This window comes from Propithecus coquereli, unplaced genomic scaffold (assembly GCF_000956105.1).
Source record: "Propithecus coquereli isolate 6110/MARCELLA unplaced genomic scaffold, Pcoq_1.0 Scaffold44, whole genome shotgun sequence".
Taxonomy (NCBI): Eukaryota; Metazoa; Chordata; class Mammalia; order Primates; family Indriidae; genus Propithecus; species Propithecus coquereli.
This window is the reverse complement of record NW_012150174.1, coordinates 2473208-2495322: the sequence shown is the minus strand read 5'-3', so window position 1 is coordinate 2495322 and position 22115 is coordinate 2473208. Positions and strand designations below refer to the sequence as shown.

The window sequence follows — 22115 nt, the reverse complement described above, 5'->3', positions numbered from 1 at the left end:
TTCCCTGCAGCTAGCGTCCTGGTCCCTGTAACCAGGAGGGCCTTGACTTGCCCCTTGCTGGCCTTTGGAGTTACACTCTCTGGGCTCCTGCCCTTGTCCCTCCCGTGAGGTTCTGCTGGATGGGGTTTCATAGAGGGAGTGGACCCCTGCGCCTCCGTCCCTCACCTGCTGTCTTGGTAACCTCAGGAAAAGCACTGTGGCCACGATGTCCTTGAGAGAAGCTGGGGAACCCCACACCTTGAGGACGCTTTGGGGCTCCCGCCTTTGGCTATGCTTTCTGCAATTAAGCAAAGTCGCTGCCACACGGATTTTATTTCCTACCATCTCTGCTGAGAAGACACCGAAGCCCGGCCCAGCCAGTCTCCTGCTTCCTCAGCCCTCTGCTCCGAGCCAGCCCCGGCCATTTGATCATGTTCTTCACATCAGACCTAGATCACAGCACTGGGATCGCTCTCTCACCCCTGAATAGGAGCCAAAACCTTATGGTTTTTTATTTGACAGCCTTGAATCTGCTGCTCAAATCCATACCCACTCCCATAAGCTGGAAAAGAAATCTATTTACTTTATTAATGAGCTCAGAGTAAGGTTTGCGATAGCAGCAATGACAGTAGGGGCCAGAGCAGAGGGATGCAGAGGGACTCAGGAGTTGGGTCTTATTAGAGGAGTCCCCCAGGGCTGGGAGAGACCAAATTTCCTGGGCCAGAGAAAAGAAATGAGTCCAAAATCCCAGAGGCCCTCTCCAAACTGCTGGCTGCACCCTCCTTATTGGCCTTCAAAAAAGTGGCCCAATGTGTTCCTCAGCCAGCCCCGGTTCAGGGTCAAAGGGAGTGTGAGATTCCTGGGTGCTGGGCGCAGGTGTCCAGGGTCGCTTGCTGTGCCCGCAGGCTGGCCTCCTCAAGGCTGCTCCTAGGCTTTGTGTTCAGGACGTGGGGCCAGAGCTCATCGTCTTCTAGGGGTGAATTTGGTTTCTTCCTCTGGACTTCAGAAGAAGGTCCTGTGGGGGAGAGGAAACAGACCAGGCGGGTGCGGGTGTTGTGGATGCACACTCAGCTCAGGGCAAGGCCCCACAAAGGAGAGCAGCCACCCTGCCAACCTCTGAGCCCCTCTTGGTGCAGGCCCCAGGTGGCTACACGCCAGCCACAGCCACAGCACGCAGGAGGCAGGGAGAACACAGAAGGGATGCCCGGGATAGGAGAGGAGGGCTCTGGGAGGAGGAGGGGTGGGGATCCCTTGCAAAGAGCAAGCGACAGAAAACATAGGGCCACTTAGGCTTTCCCAGAAGCCACAGTATAGTAGGCCGACTGTCTTGGAAGCACGAGGCCCTAATGTTTTGGGAAACTTGTAACAGAAAAGTCAACAAGTCCCGGCTTGGGTCTGCCCCAGATGCTGTCAGCTGTAGGCTTCGGGCCACACCAAACTCCGATTTCACAGCCCCCTGCTATTTCTGTCCATGGGCACAGCCCTGTCACAGGGCAGAAACACATCCTGAAGCTGGGCTCTATGGTATGTCCCGCAGATAGAGTTTGGAGCCAAGGGATGGAGAAGGCACAGGGGATAGTGTGGTCTGAGCAGGGCTCAGGCCACAACAGGGCACAACAGGACATGAGCAACCCTAATCCTCCAACCCTGGTTCTTTGGACCAGCCTTAAAAACCTCTTAATAGCCCTGGCTCTGCCCAAGCAGGGGGGCCGGGGTGGAGCAGGGGTTCCCAGCAGGGGTGGTATTCACAGGCAAGGGAGGCACATTTTGCTGAGGACACCTCTTGGGGGAAATTCCAGCCAGGCTTCCTGTGGGCTCTCCCAGCCCAGCACGCCTACTTTGAGGCACTGTCTGCACCCAGCAGAGAACGGTGCTCAGTGCTCCATCCTGCTCATGTGGGTGCTGCTTGGGACCCAAGGCAAGTCCCAAGGGCTGTGGTGAGTCAGGACACCACGTCCCAAGCAAGTGCTCTGCACCACTCCCCGGAGTGGGAGGGCGTCTGAGTACAAAAGAATTGCAGTGTGGCCAACAGCAGGCCCTAGGTGGCACTGCAGGGATGGCAGCTTGTGTACCCTTCCAGATACCAGTCCAAAGAACCTGCCGACAGCGTGGGCAGCAGATGGCCACTGCAAGCAGCATGGACAGCCAGGGCCCCATGGCCTGCCTGCCTATTCACCGTGGGCTCCAGCTGCAGGAGGAACCCGTGTCTGTGCACGGAAGCACGGTCTTCAAGGAGCTTTCGGACCGGCTGGGGGCTTTCGGCTGCGGAGGAGGGAAGAGAAGAGCTACATACACAGAGCAGAGCGGGAAACACAAAACAGGGCTCAGTTACTCCCAGGCAGAGTGCCGCTGGACCTCTTCTCTCACGTGGCTCCTGCCTCGGGTTCTGCCTAGCCCCAGGGTTCCAGAATCAGGAGCAAGCAGACCTTGGTCTCCCTAAGACGTGCACAGAACTCAGCCTCTGCTGGCTGGGGAGCAAGCAGGCACAGCCATGCCAGGCAAGCAGGGTGTGAGCGGTGACTGTGTGGATGGCGGGCGGGTGGCAAAGGGGAGGGATGTGACGTGATGAGGTGAAGACAGAGAGGAGACACCACAGAGGCGGGGAGAGAGAGGTAAGAATAGATGCAGAATGACAAAGACAGAGAAGCAGGGACTCAGAGCCAGGGACAGACAGAAACAGGAAGCAAGAAAAGGACAGAGGAGAAGAGAAAGGGGAGAGGGATGAAAGGGAAAGAGAGGGACAGATGAGAGAGAGAGAATGACAAGAAGGATGGGGAGAGAGAGACACACACTGGGAAGGACAGAGAGAGAGGAGAGAGAAGACAGAGAGACCCAAACAGATACAGACACACAGGGAATCACAGAGAAAGACATCAAGGATCCCTGGAGACCTCACAGGGTGGGGACAAAAGCCTGTGGTCTTGGATGCCTAGAGATACAGCATGAGTGTAAACAGCTAGACATCAGGAAGGCCTTCCAGAGAGTGAAGGATGGTCAGAGAAATCTTTAAACCATCTGATAACAGTGCAGGGGATAAAGTTCTGAGTGGGCAATCAAAAATCCTGAGTCTTTGTCCCAACTTGATCTGCTTACTTGGTCTGAGACCTTGAGCCTCAGTTTCCCGTATGTAAAGAAGAATTCGGACAAGACAGCCTGGGAGGCGGCTCTGATAGTACTTGCGGACAGCGTGCTAGGATTTCTCTAGCCCAGGAGTTTTCTGGGAGCTCTGACTACGGCAGGCTGCTCGGGCCATTCCTTCACGCCGAGTGAAGGCTCGGGTTGGGCGGGGTGGGCTGGAGGAAGGCAGCGGAGGTTCTGGAGAAGGAATAGGCGGTGGTGGGCCAGGGGCCTGCACACACTTACAGCTCATCGTCGTACTCCTTGGGGGGACAGACGGCAACAACGAGGTCGATCCAGTCCTGTGGGGAGAGGCTGTGTGACTCTGGGGCACACTCAGGGGTGGGTGATGTGTCTGCCCCTGGTACTCTATTCTCATTTCTGGGCACCGTGGCCCAGGATCAGGCAGCTGGGGCCTTCTCCTTACAGGGAGGCAGGCACAGGTAGGGCTGGAGGTCCTCCTGGGGCAGATGGGCCCACTGTGGGGTCCCAAGGTCTGGGGAAGAGTCCGGTGTCTGAGGCTTCAGAACCATAGAGGCCAGGGTTGCAAGGCCCTCAAATGACACTAAGTTCCCAAATGCTGATCTATGGACCAGGGCCAGGCAGTAACCTCAGCATTACTTAGGGGAATTTCTTAAAAGTGTAGACTCATGGACTTGGCCCCTGGTAGACTGGGGTAGGTCCTGGGAAGCAGTATTTTAACAAGCTCCCCAGGTGGTTCTCATGCACAGACAATCGGGGAACTTCTGGCCTAGCTTTTTGATCCTAACACTTGAATCCCCTCAGTGTCATTACGCCTTGGCTTGGGTGTATCCACTGAGAAGTATCTGAAATATCACTGGGCAACCTCTACCATGTGATAGCTCCTAACACTGACCTCAAATCTCTCTCTTTCCCCGCAGGACCTCCCTCCATCCAATCCAGATCTGCCCTCAAGAATCACAGAGAATACTTCTGCTCCCTCTACCCTAATGCAGACCTTGAGATAATCAAAGACAGTCATCATGTTACCCGTGAGTCTTCTCTTCTCCATATCCCTTCATGTGGGTCCCAGGCCCATCTGGTCAGCTTCCTTGGCACTGAACTTAATACCTCAGGCTCGGCTGCCTGCATACAGTTGCACAGGTTGCACATTGCACAATATGAGCGGGCACCATTCACACTACAGTTTGTAGGAGGGCACCCCCTCAGATTGTGCAATGCACAGCCTGGGAGACCTTACGTGGTGCCCCTGACCCACGAGGGTGTCTAATGAGCACAGAGCAGATTACCACCAGCCCGTCCTTCATCTTGGGCCCTCTACTTTTGTTAATGTTTTCTAGTAGCTCCCAGAACTCTCTTGACTTCTGTTCCATGTGCACTTAGAAAAGACGTTAAGTCTTTTTCTTGGGAGGGCTGCCCTGCCCAGTCTTCTGGAGTTGGTTTGTGCCACTGGCTTTTTGGATTCGAGGTCAGAAATTGACATTTATTTTTCTGAATTCCATCTTGTTAGATTTTGACCATTGGCTGCATGGGGTATGTGGGTGTCACCCAACAGCTGCCTGGACCCTAGACACCCGCCCTGGGATGGGGCATCCCGATTGTAAGGCCTGGCTGCATAGACCAGGGTTTGAGGCAGGCGGGTGTGGGGGGGGCGGTGGGAGGGGCTTGTTCTTACCCCGCCCTGGTTCCAGGCCTTCTGCAGGGCAGCCTCAGCCTCAGCCAGAGTGTAGTCTGTCACAATCTTGCCATTGATCGCCATGACCTCGTCCCCTTTCACAATGCCACCTGCAGGAAGATGAGGCTGATTGGCCCACTGGACTGTATGTGACATGTGCCCGGCCCAGAGCTTGGCAAAAGGGGGTCACTGTGGGGCCTCAGAAGAGGTCCGACCCTGGGTTCTGAAAGCTCACGTGGGCCCAGAAGGCACAGGGGAAACTACCCACCTGGTTGCTCAAAGGGCATTTCCTCCCCATTCCAGCCACACGCCCTTACCCCAGCTCAGGAGAATGACACAAATGACGAATCACTGCCACCCAGCTCTTATATGGGCCTCTGTTGTTGCAGAGAGAGACAGACCTGCATTTCCAGCGAGGTTATCTGAGACCTGAGTGAGTTCTGCAAACTGTCCCTCTCCGCTGCCCGGCAGTGCTGGTCTGCTTCGGGTCCCCGAGCGTGCCAGGCTCTTCCCTGCCTCAGAGCCTTCGTATGCTGTTCCATCTGGAGAGCTTTTCCCCTTTCTCTCTCTTCTCTTCTTCTAGTCTGAGATGAAATGTCTCCTCCCCAGAGAGGGCTTCTCTGAGCCCCACTTAGCCTAAAGTAGGTCTTTCCTATTACTCTCTCACAGCATCCTGGTCTTTTCCTACACAGAGTGTTTCACAATTTGTAACCATGAATCTATTTGTTTGTTTGCTTATCAGTGAAGTCTCCCACCATACTGTCAGCTTCACCAGGGCAGGGACTGTCTTATCGGTTCACCACTCTATTGCCAGTGCTTCACATAATACGCAGCATGAAAAAGGAACTCAATAGATATTTGTTGAATAAATGAATGTTGTTAAAAGGTGTTCTTCGATAAACTTTCCAGTGATCTAATAATTTTGGGGAAACTGAGTTATAAGCTAAACAGTTACTCATTGCAGGACTTGTCAGAGTCTTGAATATGCTAATATGCATTGCAGCTGTCCAAGAAGTGGACAGATTGTACATGGTTTCCCATACCTCTTCAACATCAGAGCTCTTTTTTGAGGAATTTCCCCCAGTCCTGAGGTCCACAGAGCACTCCAGGTTACGTTGAAATAGATCAGCCAGAAACCTTGCGGGCATGAAGGCCCATAGGAATGTGGTGTGTGTTACTGACGATGGCAGCCGTGGGGGCTTAAACGATGTGCTCCTGGGGAAACTTCCACCAGCTGCTGGCAGGTCCAAAGCAGTGCAGGACCAGACTGTAGAGAGCAGTTTCCTCTGCACAGTGGGACTGGGGATAGGTGACTTTCGCCTTTTCATTTTGTACAAACCTAAGATGGAGCCTTAGGGTCAATAAGGCAGTGGTTGGGCTGGGGCTTTGTAAGTGGGGAGGACCCAAGAGAGTCACTCATCCACCCTGGTCCTCTCTCCCTGCTAGACAGGGCAGATAGGTGGCTTCCCGGGCCAAGTAGCAACCCCTCCCCAAGTTGGCACAGAAGTGAGGACAGAGGAGGAGGGCGGGGGCCATGGCAGCTGCCTAGCTGAGCAGGTCCTCCCTCCTCGAGCTGGAATGAAAGCTCAGAGTGTGGCTGAGGGGGCCTGAGGCCACTGAAGCCGGGCTGCAGAGCTGCACTTGCACCCAAGCCTCCCAGTGCCCACCTCTGCCCTGGTAACCACAGAAGCCTGGCTGCCAGCCACCACCTGGCTCTCCCTTCTCTCTGTCTCCTGCCCCAGGCCTCACCTTTTACCACCTCCAGCTGGTGGGAGAGCCGGACTGCAGGCCAGGACTGCCAGAGGGGATGTGATCTTACGATTGCCTGCTCTAGCCTGGGAAGGTAAGAGGCCCGGGGCTCCTCCTCCAGGGGTGCCCAGACCTCCCTGACTTGGAAGAAGGAATCACTAACGGAGTTTTTGACATGCCTGACAGGTGAATGGGCTGATAGTCTGAAGCGAGAGGTGGGGCCTGGGGTCTGCAAAGGCTTCCCTCACCAGCAGAGGCTGCTTTTGTTGCTAAGAGGATACATGCGGAAGCAAGAAGATCATGCCTCAAAAGAGACACAGTGTGTGTGTTAGGGCGCTCTGGCTCTCGGGGAGGGGGCAACGCTGCGCAAGACCTCACGACCAAACTGCCTGGACCTTTCACTGGCTGTGGGTCCTTCAGCAACTGCTTTAACCTGTGTGCCTCAGTTTCCTAAGCTGCAAAATGAGAATAATAACAGTAACAGTACCTACTTCCGGGGTTGTTATGAGGATTAAACGAGTTGATATACACAAAACACTCCGACAGAGGGTTAGGTGCCAGGTACTTAGAATAGCATCTGGTGCATGGTTAGTTCTCAACAAATGTGTGGCTCTTGTCATCATTGAAAGGACAGGCCAGGTTTTGAGGGTTTCTCCCTGCCTTTCTCACCTTCACGGGCCAGCACTGGCTGAAGCTCAGCCCAGGCACTACCCTGCTAAGGAGCCTTCCCTCAGGGCTCCCACGGCTTCCTCCAGCCCCTGAGTACCCCGTAAGCCTCAGCAGACTGTACTGTGCAATCAGTCCCTGGCAATTCTCAGCATGTGGCCACCACTGGTCAGAGAGCCCCTGGAGGGCAGGATGGCGTCTGGTTTGGTCCTGGCACCATCGCATGCCCTCAGGTGACATGTGGGACTGATGGATGGCTGGATGGGTGGGCATTCTTGAGCAACCGTCAGCCCACTGCCAGCCCACTCCGAGTGGGCAGCTGTTTGCTCTCCTGGAGGGCCCTGCCTGACCACTGCGCCACCCCCAAACAGGGGCACAGCTGGTCCCCACTCACCATGCCGCTCGGCGGCTCCCCCCTCATAAACAGCAGAGACGACCACCTTCCCGATCGGGGAGTCCACACCGCCTTCCAGGGCCAGGTCTAAAGATCCCTCCTGGTTAGAGGAAAACAGGCTTTAGGGAGCCAAGCAGATAGCAGCCTGTGGGCACCTGGGCACCGAGGACCCTCCTGACAGAGCCACAGAGAGAGCAGGAGGTGCCATGGGGAGAAAATGAGGCCTGGATGCTAAGCGGGGGCTGGGTGGGCAGCCCCACCCCAGGAGGGGGCATCTCGGGAGATGGGGGAGGATAGTGGGGACCTGAGGGGCCCCTAGGAGTCACCTCAAGAATAGGAGAAGCCGGGAACTCAGGTGCAGGGGGGCAGGGGCAGGGAAGGAGGGTGGCCCACCCACTCCCCTCCACGTGCCCAGGTACCTTCTTAATGCGCAGCAGCCGGACATCCTTCCCCGTGATCTGCTCCGGCGTGAACTATAGGGAAAAGACAGTGGGAGCTCTGAGCTGGCCTGAAGGGTGGCAGTGGGAGCAGGGGTGGAGGGGACAAGCCAGGCAGCTGGCGGACACTGGGCCCAGCAGAGTTCACAGCCCGGGGGACCATTCCCTGCCCCACCCCCACTGGTTTTCAGCTGGGATCCCAGGCCCTGCGGGGGACAATGGACGAATGTGCACGCACACCAAACAGTTAGCACTGGAGTGCCATCGGGAAGGAGCCTTGGCAGGAGAGAGCAGCTGGGGCGTCCTCAGGGCTCCTCACGCGCCCCGATCTTGTTCCAGACCCCAGAGCCCAGAATGCGCCAGCATCAGATACTCTAACCCATCTCCCAGGAGAGGAGAGTTAACTCTTACCATGGAGTAGGGGTCAAAGCCTTCCTCATATTTCCGGAAGTCCTGGAAGCAAACGGGGGGTGTTCAGGAGGACAGAGCAGAGGCCCTCGAGGCTCAGAGCAGAGGAGGAAGAGGGTGAATGCTTAGAATCCAAGGGTGGAAGGGCAGGCGTGGCCTGGGTGGGATGCAGGGGGGAGGCTGGCAGCCCCCACAGCCAGAGCGCCCTTGCTCAGGGACAAGCAGGAAGCTGCAGGAAGCGTTCAGAGCACCGTTCCAGCGAGGTGCGCATCCGGGGGCGCAGGGGCACCACCTCCGCCATCTAGATGGCCTGGACAGGCAGTGTCTGCCCTGTCGAGAGTCTCATCCCCCCAGCCTCAGGTCCTCAAGGGCACGCCGCCTCTCTTCCAAGTTCCTGCTCAAGGTGGCGCCCAGGCCCCAGGGGATGAAGCCCAGTGCTTCTCCACCCCGTGCTCTGGCCCCACAGAAGGGCCAGTCCTGCTCTTCCTGGGGAAACCAGCCCCGAGATACCTGAGGAGAGGCAAGAGGCACCCAGTGGGAAGGGGGCCATGGTGGTGAGGATCTGTGGTGGCCTAGTGCCTGGCACTGCTCTTACCGCAATGCTTACCTAGAAGGTTCCGGGGAGCCCAGGTTGGCTCTTTAGCCAGGGGAGGAAGAGGAAGAGAACACATAGCTCAGGGGACCTGGCTTGATGGGGGCTGCTGTGGGGACAATGGCCCCTAGATTTAGGAACAAGACAGTGAGGAGAAGGGGGTAGAGCCCGAACACACAGCCTTGCTCAGGAGTCACACACAGTGAGCAGGAGCCTGGGGCTAGGATGCTAAGCGCGAGGTCAGCAAAGCCCGGCTAGTCCCCACGGGGGCTGGGAGCAAAGGAGAGCCCTGTGGCAGGTGCCCACACAGGACTCACCAGGCTGAGTGGAGCCACCCTCAGCACACAGGTCCCCAGACCATACCAAATGTGCCCTGGGGCCTGTGGTCAGTGTGGTGGGGAGGCCACAGACACCCCACCCCATGCCCAGAAGGCAGCAACCAAGCTCTGGGAACAAGATGAGGGCCAAATATCAGCAGGCAGATCCCTGAGCATCCGCCTGCCATCCCTCCTCACTGGCCTTCATCTCCCAGGCTCAACCCCAGAGAGGCCAAGGGCCTGGCTCAGCTCTGAGGCCGCATCCGGGTGGGAGTGGGCGCAGCAGACAGAAGGAGGGACGTGGCAGATCCACGGGCGAGGGGGTGTTAGGCAGTGAGGCTCCTTCACTGAGAGGGCCCTGCCTAGCCCTGGCTGTTTCTTCCGGAAGGCTGGGCAGTGCTGGCTATGGGCCTTCACTCTCTGTGACCCTGTGACAACCTGCTCTCAGGGATGGCAGGTGGCAGGTTCTTGGGTCTTGTGTGAATTTAAATGGGATCTTCATAAACCATTACAGCTTGTCAGCCCCTAAAGAGGGAGCCCAACCCCTCATTCAACGGATGAAGAAACTGAGGCCCAGAGACGTGACATTCATGCCCACGGAGGTGACATTCATGCCCAGGGTCACTCAGTGGGCAGGGGAGCAGGGGTTCGACTCCAAGCCTGAAGTCTAGGCTGTGTGCACCCTAAACTACCAGGTCCTCAAATGCCTGTTAAGTAATGGCAGTGCTTTGAGAGGCCGGACGGTGTAGCATTTACCAGCAGACTGCAGAGGCCGACCTCCTGGATTCGAATCCAGGGACTGACACTAGCTGTGCCATCGTGGGCATGTTTTCAACTCTCTCTGCTGCAGTTTCTCATCTATACGATGGGGATGATGCTAGCACTTAGCTCCAAGGGTTGTTGTAACGATTAAATTTACAAATCCCTGGGCCAGGAGCAGCCTCTTTTGCAGACACCTATGTCTCACTGCACAGCCGACCCCTCCCTTTTGCTGCCTGCCTGTGGTCAAGTCAGCCTCCAGTCTGACGATGCGTTATCAGTGAGGAGGGCAGGGGAAGGGAGCAGGGCTGGCTGCAAGATCTCTTTCATCTTGGGATCTCTTTCATCGGTGATGAAACAGCCAGTCCGATGCTGGCTCTGGGAGATAAGCCCCAGGGGACAGGGAGGATAGGTGGCTGCCTGCCTGATAGCACTCAGAGGCCAGCAAGGACATCCACGTCCCTGTGCACAGGAGCACCCTGAGCCACCTCTTCCTCCCTGATGCTGGTTCAGTGTCAAGGAGGGTTTGGTGAAGCTTTGATCCACCTGCAGGGGAAAAGACAGTGGAAGGTGCAGGCAGACATCTAAGGCAGTCCTGCCCTCTCTCCTAGGGCTGGAGCAAGGGCCCATCTTGGCCTCTGTGACCCTCTGAGGGTTCCCTCTGCCCTGGTCCTCTTTGGCCAAACAGCAGCAAAAAAAGGCAAGCAGCCAGGGGTCCTGCTGCTTTCTCAGCTTGAGCATGGGGTCTGACAAGCCCTGGGTCCCCTCTGATATGAAATCCTCCCAACCCCTGCCACGAGCAATGGGGAACATGGTTCTGGCCTGAGGCTCCCTGGCAGACGGTGCTTGGGGCCGCCGTGGATCCAGCACTTCCAGAAAGAAAGAAGTCAGGCACACAGTGGGAGAGACAGGGGGGTGATGGGGAGGACCCCAGACACACAGCGGGTTTCATTTTACTTGTCTGAATGCTGTCTGATAAACCACCATCCTCTTCAACATCTCCTGCGGCTGCCAGAAAAAAAAAATAGTTCCACACTGGACTTCACCAGTAGTTCTTGTCTGCCCCCTGGTGCCAGGCCCTGGGCTGCCAGCCTGGGGCTGCCTTGCCAAGGTCCCTCCCCAAGCAGACAGTCTGACTTCTGTTAGGGCCTGCTGGGTGCCCACAGATGCAGCAGCTACCCATCTGTTGCCAAGCAGACACCACCCCTTGTCATTAGCCAGAGAACATGACATGGCTGCATCAGCTGCCTGTCCCAGGAGCATAAACTTTGCTCTTTGGGGAGCTGACAGCTAAAGCTCAGAATAATTACCTGAGCCGTCCTTGCCCTGACCTGACAGTTGTATAAGGTTTCCTTGAAAGGGAAATAAAAATTCTGGCATGACTGTCTTCCCACTGTGGGGAAGTGGCTGGCACCTCTGAGGGGTGCACGGGAGTCCCAGGTCTCTCAGCCATCAATTACTGGGGGTGGGCAGACCCTCCCCACTGCCTAGGACCACACCTGAGACTACCCGTCCTAGTGAGGAGCAGGACGGGAAGTGGGGAAAGGGAGTGGGTGTGCTCTGGCCAGTTCCCCATGAGGGGTCCCACGCCAGGCCACAACCCCATCTGAGGGTGTTCCACACCAGGTCACAATAGGCCTCAGGGCAGAGGCCAGGGCAGCTAGAGTCGCTGTAGGTTTTGGCAAGATGGCAACATGGGTAAGAGCACGGGCTTTGGAGTCTGAAAGATGTGAGTAAGGGAGCGAGTCCGGGCTCTGCCTTGGGCAACCAACTTAAACTCTCTAAGCCTCAGAGGAACCATCTCACTAGATTGTTGTGAGGATGAAAGGAGACCCTGCAGAGCCAGGCACATGACAGGCTCTTGATAATCTTATCTGTTATTATTATTGCTTTTAGAAGGACAGGCTGTGGTCCAGTGGGGAACAGGAATTCCTGGTCACTCCTGCACCCTCTCACACCCATGTGGACACATCTCTTGGCCAATGAGAAGGTTACAAGATGGCACCTGACCTGAGTTTGTGTCCCACCTCAGCCTCCCTGCAGAGGCAGCAGAACCCAGGGGAGACAGCCCTGTTCCGCTCCTCTAGCGATGCCCTGGAGGGGACCCAGGGGGCTTACCAGGACCTCAGATTTCACAGCTGGCCTGTAGATGAAGTTGGGCTCCTGGTGGACCATGACAGGTTTGGAGATGGTGGACACGCCAGGGCCTCGAGGAGGCTGTGGGCTTGGGCAAAATGTCTACAGGGGTTAGTTTAAGTGACCCATGTGAGGTCTTGGGTGGCCAAGGCCAGCCGTAGTACTTCTACACATGCAAATCCACACCCATGCACATGCCAAGCCAGTCTGGTCTATTCGCCCTGCTGGAGGTCCTGGGGGTGTGATCTTCACCAGAGAGGAGAGAAGCCTGTTGGCCACAGTGTGTTCGGAGGCCACAGAAACTACTGGTGGGCTCTACAGAATCAGACACTTGAGCCAGAGCCTCACTGAGGGTGCCAGCAGCCAGTGTCACTCAGAGGACACACTCTGAAGGCTCTCTGTCACACTTTCAAGGCCATGGGTGCCATCTGGTATCCCTGCCCTTCAAGGGCTATTTCTTCTGCCATGGCTCCAGTCCCTAGACTGCAGCCAGCAGGAAGCATCTGCTGTTCCTGGTGGGTGGGCACAGTCTCTGGAGGTCACAGGGTGAGCAACCTGCCTGCTTTGCTCTAACCCACCTGATCATCTTGGGCAAGACTTATCTGACAGGGTCATGACCCTTCCCCCAACCCTTCCACGGGGCCCCACTGCTGAGCTTGATGGCTGGACCCCTCAAGGCCCTCCACGAGCTTCTGTACCTTTCTCACTTTAGCCTCCAAAATGCTGGGCTTTCCTCCTTGAGGCCTTTGCACATGCTGTTTCCTCCTTCTGCCTACCTTCCCAGGTCTTAGCTCGGGCACCACTCCTTCTGGAAGCCTCTCTTGAGCTTTTCCTCCACCCCCACTCCTCACAGGACCTGTGTTTCCTGTCTCCACCTGGTTGTGTGGTAGTTGCTGGCTTACTCGTCTCTTCCCCACCAGACCATCTTGGCAGGGACTGTAGCTGTCTATCTAGTGGGGTTCCCGGCATCCGGCACAGTGTCTGGCATATAGTAGGTGCTCAATAAACATGTGTTGAATGAATAAATGAATGACTCAATAGTATGGGCATGTGGGACACTGTCTGGCGGTAGATCTGGCCCTGAAAACCTCCCCCTGCCAGGTGCTAGGGTGACAGGTGCATGTGTTAAACCAATACCGGTGTTCATTGCCACAGCCTGGGGCCTGCTGATGGCTGGGCCGACTGCGTAGGCATGTGGTCACCCACACTTCCTGCTGCAGCACTGATGACAGCTGGCCAGGGGCATGCACGGAGGAGGAGATTGGGCAGGGTGGGTGGTACAAGAGCGAGAGTGCTCACACAGACCCGATGAAGCTCATCAAACAGCAGCCTCCTGGCCTTCAAGGGGCCAGTTGTCAAGGGACAACTCCGGCTTTGATGTTGCTTGAGACGTTTATGATCTGGGTCTTCAGAGACTCCCTGGGGAGCTTTTAACTGTCTCTGTGCTCTGATCAGGAGCTAACAGTGGGAACTTTGTAATGCCTTGAAGAATCAGAGAAGCTGGACCAAAGATTCAAAGTCAAGTCCCGATTCTTGACTCTATTTCAAAGTTTTGCTGCAATTACCTCCAATCCCATGTTTACAGCTTCACCCAAATTTTCATGTACTCTGGATTCTCAGTAACCATAGTTAATGTCTACTGAACACCCACTATGTGCCTGCCACTCCTCTCGGTACCAACTTAGGATGCGTTCATGTATTAACTCATCTAGTTCTCATAACAGGTAGGTGACGTTAGCTTCCCCCTTTTATGGATGAGGAGGTCCAGGCTCAGACAGATGCAGTAACACATGCCCACAGTCACCCAGCCAGTAAGTAGCAGGCCCAGGACTCAAACCCGGGCAGCCTGACTCCTGCTGCTCCTCCTCCTCTCCATCTTCGTGCTCCCGGCACCCACCATGCCCTTCCTGCCATCCTCCACGTGCCGCCATCCCTCAAGGCCTTCTCCACAGAGGCGCCTTCAACCTTCTAGTAGAACGAATCCCACATGGCCTATGCCTATTTTCTAGCAAAATCCTGCCCAGGAAGCTGCGCACCCTTCAGATGGCAAGTCCTGGAAAGCACAGCTGTGCCAATCTCCTCTGTCCTTGTCAGCCCTGCTCCCTTCTCCCCCTCGCAAAGACAGGCACAGCACAATCACTGGCCATGGAATCAAATTTGTTGAGGAAAAGCTACCGCTCATTTGGGTGGAGGACACCTACAGAGGATGTGGCCCTCTGTGCCAGGCTAACTCAGCGCCTGCACAGCAGCTCTTGGCTGGGCTCTGCCATCGCCAGAACACGCTTCTTCCTGCCAGAGCTGCAGGGCTCAGGGCCCTCCCCAGGGGTCCAGAGGGGTCTCTCTGAGGGTCCCCTGCTGGAAGCTGCAGCCTTATCAGCATCTGGCACTTTTCTTCACTCCCACCTTCCTTCTCCCAAGCTCTCCTGAATGCCTGAGATGCTTACCCTGCTCTTCATGCAGCAACTCAAATCCACACAAGCAAGGGGAATAAAAACCCCTGGTCAGGTGCTACAGACTGTCCCTCCTCAGCAACCCCTGCTCCCCTCGGCTGACATGAGCTGCTTTTGCACTGACCCATCCCTGGCCTTGTGGCTCCAGGAGCAGAGGAATGTTTTGCATTTTCCTCCATGGGATCAAAGCTCCGTGTCTTCCTCAGGAACTGCCTCTTTCAAAATAGTCTTTGGATTAAGAATAATGAATAAGAAATATGTCTTTCCAAGAAAGATCACTGTTCAGCCTCCAGACATCCAAGAAAAACATCCCTAGTCTTTTAAGAGTAAATTTAGAGATTTCTAGGAACTCTCTCATCTTCATTTTTTTCTAAGGCTGGAAGTTGGCCAGAAAAATTTCTGGATATTAAACTTCAAGCCAGTGCAGTTGGCCAATGCCAGAGAAAATGGCACTGGAATGTCCTAACACTGCATTGACAGAGGCTAATATCTGACCCCTGTTCCCTCCATCTCTCACTCCCCAGCTTTTTTTCCTGTTAAACCAGGGAGTCATTTCTCATATTCAAGGCTTTCTGGGATAATATCAAGAAATGACTGGACATGACCCAGAGCTCTGACTGTTCACTCACGTAGCCCTGCAAGTACTACACTGAGAGTGACCAGCCCATGCTGCCAGGAGGCGCTAAGAGAGAGCAATGAGTGTTGAATGGCTACACTGTGGCTCATCCCGAGGATCACAGACAATTCACCATACAATACAGCACTTCGAGATCTGCAGAAACCTCACACATGCAGGATGTCCACACATGCAGGTCGGGGGGCCATTCCTGGAAGATGGGGTGAGATGATGTTTCTTCCTGTCTCCACTCTCAGGAGCAGTGGAGGACATGGGAAACGGCAGCTCTCCCCACTCTTCCTGCTTCTAAGCATCGCATGTGGAACAGGGGCAGTACCTTTGGGGCAGCCGGGAAGCTCCTTTCAGGGACAGGGGAGCTGGTGGGCTTCCCGCTGTGGTTCTTTGCCTCCCAGTCCTCCGTGGGATTGCCTGTGTCCGCAGTGCGGAAGGGGTGGTTGCCCAGTGCTTCTTCTAGCGCCGAGGGCAGTGGGCGGGTGGGAGTGAGGTCTTGGGTGGGGATGGATGGTGGGGGAGGGATGGGAATGGGTGGTGGGGTGCGCTGCACCCAGGGTGAGGACGAGGTGCTCACGTGGCCAGATGAGGGCAGGACAGGGGGCGCAGGGACCTTGGGGGGTGGGTTGGAGGGTGGAGGGTGGGGCATCACAGGCAAGGCTGAGGGAGCTTTCGGGGGATAGTAGAACATGTCCAGGGGGATGTCATCCAGGTCAGTGGTGTGCAGGTGCAGCCCGCCTGCAAAGCGTCTCAAGGGTGGGACCAGGGGAGACACAGAAGGCGGGGGAGGCGGCGGCACCGTGGTCATCTGAGGGGTTGCAAGGAAGCTCTGTAATCGTCCACACTGATTAGCGCTCCACTTCACAATACATCGACTACCATGTCCTTCTAATCTGTCTCTCTGGCTTTTGGAGACCCACCACCCTCAAACCAGAACCCTGCGGGTGCTACTTCTCTGCCACGTGGGTGCCCAGCTGAGTCCATAGCAGGCGGCTGGGAGGGCGTGCCCAAATGCAGGAAGGTCCCAAGTTATGCCATCCGTGGGTGGTAAGTAAGGTGCTCATATAGTTTACCCTCTGGGAACACACTTGAGGGGCACTCAGCCAACACGCCAGGACAACAGCCCTCACTGTTGTTAGGGACCATCTGAGACGAGCTCAGGGACTTAGTGATCACTCTGGAGATAAAGCTTGGAAATACAGACTCATCCTCCCTCCCCAAGAGAGGAAGGGGGCGTGGGTTTGTAGGGGGGGCCCTGAACAGGGGCACAGGCACCAGTGTGGCCAGTGACGCTTGCTAGGGGCCCTCCTGCCTCGCGCTGTCCCCAGGGTGGGTCACTCTGAAGGCAGCAGGAGGGTCTGCGTGGAAAGAAGGGCTCTGTTACCTCTGAGATCTCATTATCAGCAGAGGAAATCTGCTCAAGTCGCGTCTGACAGAGCCTTTCCACCCAGTACTGAATCTTTTCCGATTCCTCGAGGTCTTCCCGCTCCGTCTCAGAGACCTGAGACCCGGCACCGGCACAGAAAGGAGAGGACAAAGGGCACATTTGAATAGCACGTGGACAGCAGTAGCACAGAGCACTTCTTCAAAAACCCGAGGGTGCTGTTAGGTGTGTCAACTATCTGGAAGGAGACTGGGCTTGTTCCACCGGCTCTCGAGGAGGTGGAAACGGGACAGGAGGGTCAGGGCGTCAGGTTCACTTAACAGCACTTGCAGGCAGAATCAGAAGAGGGGCTTATGTGTTGTATGGGATTTACTGGACCCCAGATGCCCAGGAGCCCTAAGGCTCTGATGATTTTCCAAGAATGGTCCTTCACTAGCCTCTCAGCGCATTCCAAGAGTTTAACTGCTCTTTTATTCCCCCTCCAGGCTGCCTTGTCCTCAGAAGCACAAGTTGAATTTGATTTTTAATTTTGTAGCTAATTTGTTCCTAAGGCCAGATCTAATGCACTTCGTATTCTCTGGACTTCATAGTCTCAGGACTCCTCTGGTTTCATAATCTAATCAGATTGGCATTGTGATTCATGGAAGCATTAAGGAAAAGCAGAAACAGTGGTATCTCCTACAGCTAGGGAGTTAGGGTCACCCATCCCACCTAGGATAGGATTGACTTGTGTTCTAAGATAGCTCTTGACATGTTTTGAGGGGGACAGACTTAGACACATTCCCAGGTTGAGGAGGTCTAGCCTCAAACAAACCCTATGTTGATGGGAGCAGCCTTAGACTCATAGCCCTATTAATTAGGGGATAACCTCAGACCCACCCCCTGTACAAAGGGGTTAGCCTCAGACCCACAGTCTCAGAGCCAAGCTAGGTTGGGGAGACCTGGTCTTAGACTCATAACCTGAATATGAAGGCCAGACTGATTCAGATCTGTAGACAGGTGAGTGGAAGGCTAACTTCAGAGCTATAAACTAGGCAGAGGGGTCAGCCTTAGACTCATACCCTGAGCAAGGTAACCAGCCTCATAGCCACGTCTAAGGTGGAGAGGCCTAGCTTTAGACTCACACTCTGGTGGGATGGGGAGAAAAGGACAGACTCAAACCTCTAGCCAGGTGTATCAAGGGCTAACCTGAGACCTACAATCTGGGCAGAGAGGCTAGTCTCAGACCCGTACCCTGAGCAAGGAAGCTAATCTCAATCCCAAACATGCATCTAAACCAGAAGCTAATCTCAGTTGACCCTGGGGAGGTGGCAAGATCTCACTCTCCAGACTGCGGAGGGAGGAAAGGCTCATCCCACCCTTGGACTCCATTTGGGGAGAACAACTCCAGCTGGTCCCCTGGGATCCTGGTGAGGAAAAACCAAATTGTGCCCCAGGGATGCTCGCCTGGCCTGCAAGCAGGACGTACCTCCTGGGCCAGCCGGTTGATCTTTAGTTGCTTTTCCTTCTCCAGCATTTCCTCTTTCTCTTTGTAAAGCTTTTGCTCAAACTCCAGTTCCTTCTTATTCTTTCTCAACTCTTGCAGGCTGTCATACTTGGCTTTCTTCTTATCTTTTCCTTTCTGATTAGATGTGGCATTGTTTATATAACAAGGATTATAAGGAGGGGTTAACACTACTAGCACAGCACAGCAAACAGGGCATGCAGTTCTCAGACAGCACTGGGCAACCTACCCACGCTGAGCCCCCGCCCCAGCTCTGCCCTGCCACACTCGACATCAGACCTCAGGTTTAGGATAGACGGGCCACTGCCATTCATTGCAGATTTGGAGATATACTCCCGTTGTCAGCCAGAAGAACTGGCTTACTAGTTCACTAGCTGTGTGACCTTGGCTGAGTTTCTCAACCTCTCTGGGCCTGATTTGCCTCATCTCCAAAATGGCAGAAATACCTGCCCTATAGGCTTGTCATCCAGTGCCAATGGAATACCATCTATGAAAGAGCTTTGTAAACTTCAAAGTGCTTTATGAATAAAAGGCATTGTATTTATTTCCCAGTATCTGGGCACATGGCTTCTACATCATCTCACGTTCAGATATCAGACATGCATCCTGGGAGATTCCAGAGAAAACCCGAGAGAGCTGGTGAGCCTCCTCTGCAGAGATTCTCTGTCTTGAGCTGGAGGAGGTAGGGGCAGACTCTGACCCGGGGTCTCAGAGCCAGGGACATCAGATTTTGCTCCTATGCTTAAGCTCCAGGCTGTTTCATTCTGGAGACTTGAAACCCACAGTTCCCTCTGAGCTGGGGCCCTCCACTAAGAACTAGCTGGAAACTGTAGGACCGGGAGATGGGTGGTGGGCAGGATGGCCTAACTGCTTTACACTGGCCATTAGGGTTTGGGGATCTGGGGAAGGAGATGAAGGACACATAGATTCCTTATTTTTCCCGTTAGAATTGGACCCACAGAGCCTGTTTTCCTGGCTGCTCCTCTCATGGGGTTGCAGGGAAGCCAGGGGTTAAGGAAGGAAGAGAATGGACAGCCATGGACTGCCTATGTGCCTAGGGACTTAGACTCATGATGTCCTATGTCGGTATTAGAGGTAAAGACCCTTGCCTGATGTCAGACATCTAGGAAGTGACAGTGCCAGGATTTGGACCTGAGTCTTCCAGGTGCTACAGTCTTTCTATTGTGCCCTGAAAAGCTGGGGGCAAGGAGGACATGCAGGAGGGAGTGTCAGCCCCTATCACACACAGCATGGAGGACGGAGCTAGCACTCAGGAGAGGGGGTGGCAGAAAGAGGCAACACTCTGAGCAATTTCTGGGGCAAGGAGAAAACTCCTTGCTCATTGAGCTCACCCCCACCCCCAAAAAACCTTCCTGAAGCCTGCTCTTGAATTTCCTGAATCATCTCAGTATCTGAGACCAGGAATGAGGAATTGAGTTCCCCAGCACTGGACATACAACGTTTATCTACAGCTGGAGGAGCTCGGTGGTCCTTATGGGCCTCTGACAGACTCATCCTATCCCCCTCTTAAAGACAACTCCCACCTCTGTGTACCTCCAATGTGCTTTGGAGATGGTCACCTCTGGGACCCACCTCCAGAGCAGTCTATGAACCTTTTGAGAAAATGATTCTCATTGCTGCAAAGTCCTGCTCAGTCCCTTGTCCACTCTGTTCACGAGACTCTTAGCTCACTGGATGGATGAATCCCTGCCATCCTGGTATAGATTGGACAGCAATTCCCCAAGAAGAGCCAGAAACATTCTGCCTAACGGTAGCATGCTAGAATAGATGCACAGCCTCCCCTAGGGGCCACCATGATAGGAATGGCCATTCTGTTGGTTTAAAAAAATGATCAGCGCTAAGATTTTAGAGCTAGGGCTCCATGCTGGGGCAGGCTGACAGTACACAGTTTCTGTCTCATCCCCAGGAAAGTTGCATCTGTTTACAGATGCAGAAGGGCACTCTGTCATACAGCATCGCCCACTGGTATCATACTGCCCTCCACACAGGTTTCTGAGTTGTGTGTGAATCCGCCTCCCCTGCCAGATGGTGGGCTCCTGCAAGCAGGGCTGGTCTGCATTGCTGGCTACAGCTGTGCTGGTGAAAGGGCTTAGTCGGAGCCATGAATTTTTCAGGCCCTAGCACAGACTTTGAGGGGCCATAGGCCTGGGGGCTTTGAGCCCCCGAGGGATCTACTTCCAAGGCTGGAATAGGAGACATTGAATTTTTTTTTTTATCTTTTTTTTTTTTCTTTTGGACAAAGAATCTCGCTCTGTTGCCCCAGCTAGAGTGCAGTGGCTCACAGCTCATCCTAGCTCACAGCAACCTCAAACTCCTGGGCTCAAGGGATCCTCCTGCCTCAGCCTCCTGAGTAGCTGGGACTACAGGCGAGTCATTATCTTTTTAAACAAGGGGAATGTGTGCATTGATGATCAAGGCCGTGGAAACCCTCTTGTGGTACCTGAGGATTCGGTGTTCCAGCTGCTGGGAGACAAAGCATCTCACATGGCTCTAGTAAAAATGATGATGGATTTTCAGAGCTAGTGTGAGGGGCATGATTCTGTTGTCCTTTTAGCTGTCAGTTAAATGCATGACAAATAGTCCTTTTGGTCCCGACTGAGAGGAGAGGCAGATGGGGTGGTTGTACTCTGATTTCTGCCTAGAAGCAATTTCCTCTCTTTTGGAAATGAAAATGAAAACCAAAATGCCAGCTGTTTCTGGAAGGACTGAACTCAGGAATAGGGGAAAAACAGCCCTACCTCTTTGCCAACAGCAGTTTTCAAGAGCTGTGATTATGGTGGTGGGGGCGGGTGTGTGAAGGAGATTCTAGTTCTTTTACATTTATAGTTATTAGTGCCTAGAAAAGATCTGACCTCTCTGTCTCCTTTTATTATTATTTGTGTGTGTTTTCTTCTCTGAGTTCTAGTAGAGGCAGCATATAGGCAAGGATTAGAAATCTAACCCAGTAAGACATCGTAAGCCATAGGGTCAGCCTGTAAAATGAAAAAGACAGTCTTACGAGACCAAGTCCTTTCTGAGACCATGACAGTGTGGGAGACAGTCCACTGAGGAGCTCTGTTCTGGGTTTATTCAATGCTACACAAACCATGATCTCTGTTCCTAGGTAAAGACATTTACTTCTGTCAGGAAAAATATTGCGGTCTCTTATCTTAACAGGAACATGCTGGAGGAAGGGGGTGGATTTTCCCAGCACATTTGACATTCCCAGTTTACAGCGAGGGAGAAGTTACATATCATCAAGGTTGCCCAGATGCCAGCGCTGTGGTTTCTGGGGGACAGACATCTTGCCAGAAAGAGTCAAGAGATAACATCTAATTTAGCACACCCAGATTTATGTTGATGCCTGATTTCCAAACAGCAAGTCATCTCGAATGTCCAATTAGAGATATTAACAGCAGTGTTTTCATAATCAAATGTCAATGTGATTTAGAAAGACAGAGGGTTTTACGAGGCCTGGAGATACTGTAATAAGATTTAGAAAGAAAATCAAAGGCCACAGAGATTGGAAAAATGCATTATCCTGGGTGCGGGCACAGATATTTCTAGGAGAGGGTTATGATTGGCGTGGCTCTCTGTCCCAACCCCAGGCAGCACATCCCTGGCCTGGGCAGCCAGTCTGTATCTGGCACGGTTGGTCTCGTAACCCGCACTATGAACACCCACCCTGACATTTCACTCCAATCCCATGCTTCCAGTCTTGGCCTCTAGTTCTACTTGACGTAGGAACAAAGCAGAAGGTTCCAGCTCTTTCCCTGTACCCATCAGGGCTGGTGCTGATGCATGCAGTGCTTGGTGGCACTTGGGCAAGTTTCACGCCATATATACCCTCCCCCCACGATGCCTCTGCAATGGCACCTACTGTTTGATATTAGCCTGACACAGAGGTGCAGCTGGGGTTAGCCCTCCAAGTGAACAGG

At 54.2% G+C, this 22115-nt stretch overlaps 1 protein-coding gene across 2 annotated transcripts in view; it reads right to left on the bottom strand.

Annotated features, from left to right (window-relative positions):
• Nucleotides 1-537: 537 nt before the first annotated feature.
• USH1C (Usher syndrome 1C (autosomal recessive, severe)) overlaps nucleotides 538-22115 on the bottom strand; it is a 48532-nt gene continuing 26954 nt past the window's right edge. Inside the window, exons 16-27 of one of the 2 annotated variants that reach the window (XM_012654231.1) lie at nucleotides 18142-18294; nucleotides 16674-16790; nucleotides 15615-16097; nucleotides 12194-12313; nucleotides 11033-11083; nucleotides 8411-8452; nucleotides 7982-8035; nucleotides 7563-7662; nucleotides 4754-4863; nucleotides 3343-3398; nucleotides 2156-2264; nucleotides 538-994 (exon numbers count right to left, since the gene is read on the bottom strand). In XM_012654231.1, coding sequence (XP_012509685.1) covers nucleotides 950-994; nucleotides 2156-2264; nucleotides 3343-3398; nucleotides 4754-4863; nucleotides 7563-7662; nucleotides 7982-8035; nucleotides 8411-8452; nucleotides 11033-11083; nucleotides 12194-12313; nucleotides 15615-16097; nucleotides 16674-16790; nucleotides 18142-18294 — 1440 coding nt within the window. In that variant the 3' untranslated portion in view covers nucleotides 538-949. The remainder of the gene's footprint in view (nucleotides 995-2155; nucleotides 2265-3342; nucleotides 3399-4753; nucleotides 4864-7562; nucleotides 7663-7981; nucleotides 8036-8410; nucleotides 8453-11032; nucleotides 11084-12193; nucleotides 12314-15614; nucleotides 16098-16673; nucleotides 16791-18141; nucleotides 18295-22115) is intronic. The other variant, XM_012654232.1, reaches the window with a different exon arrangement.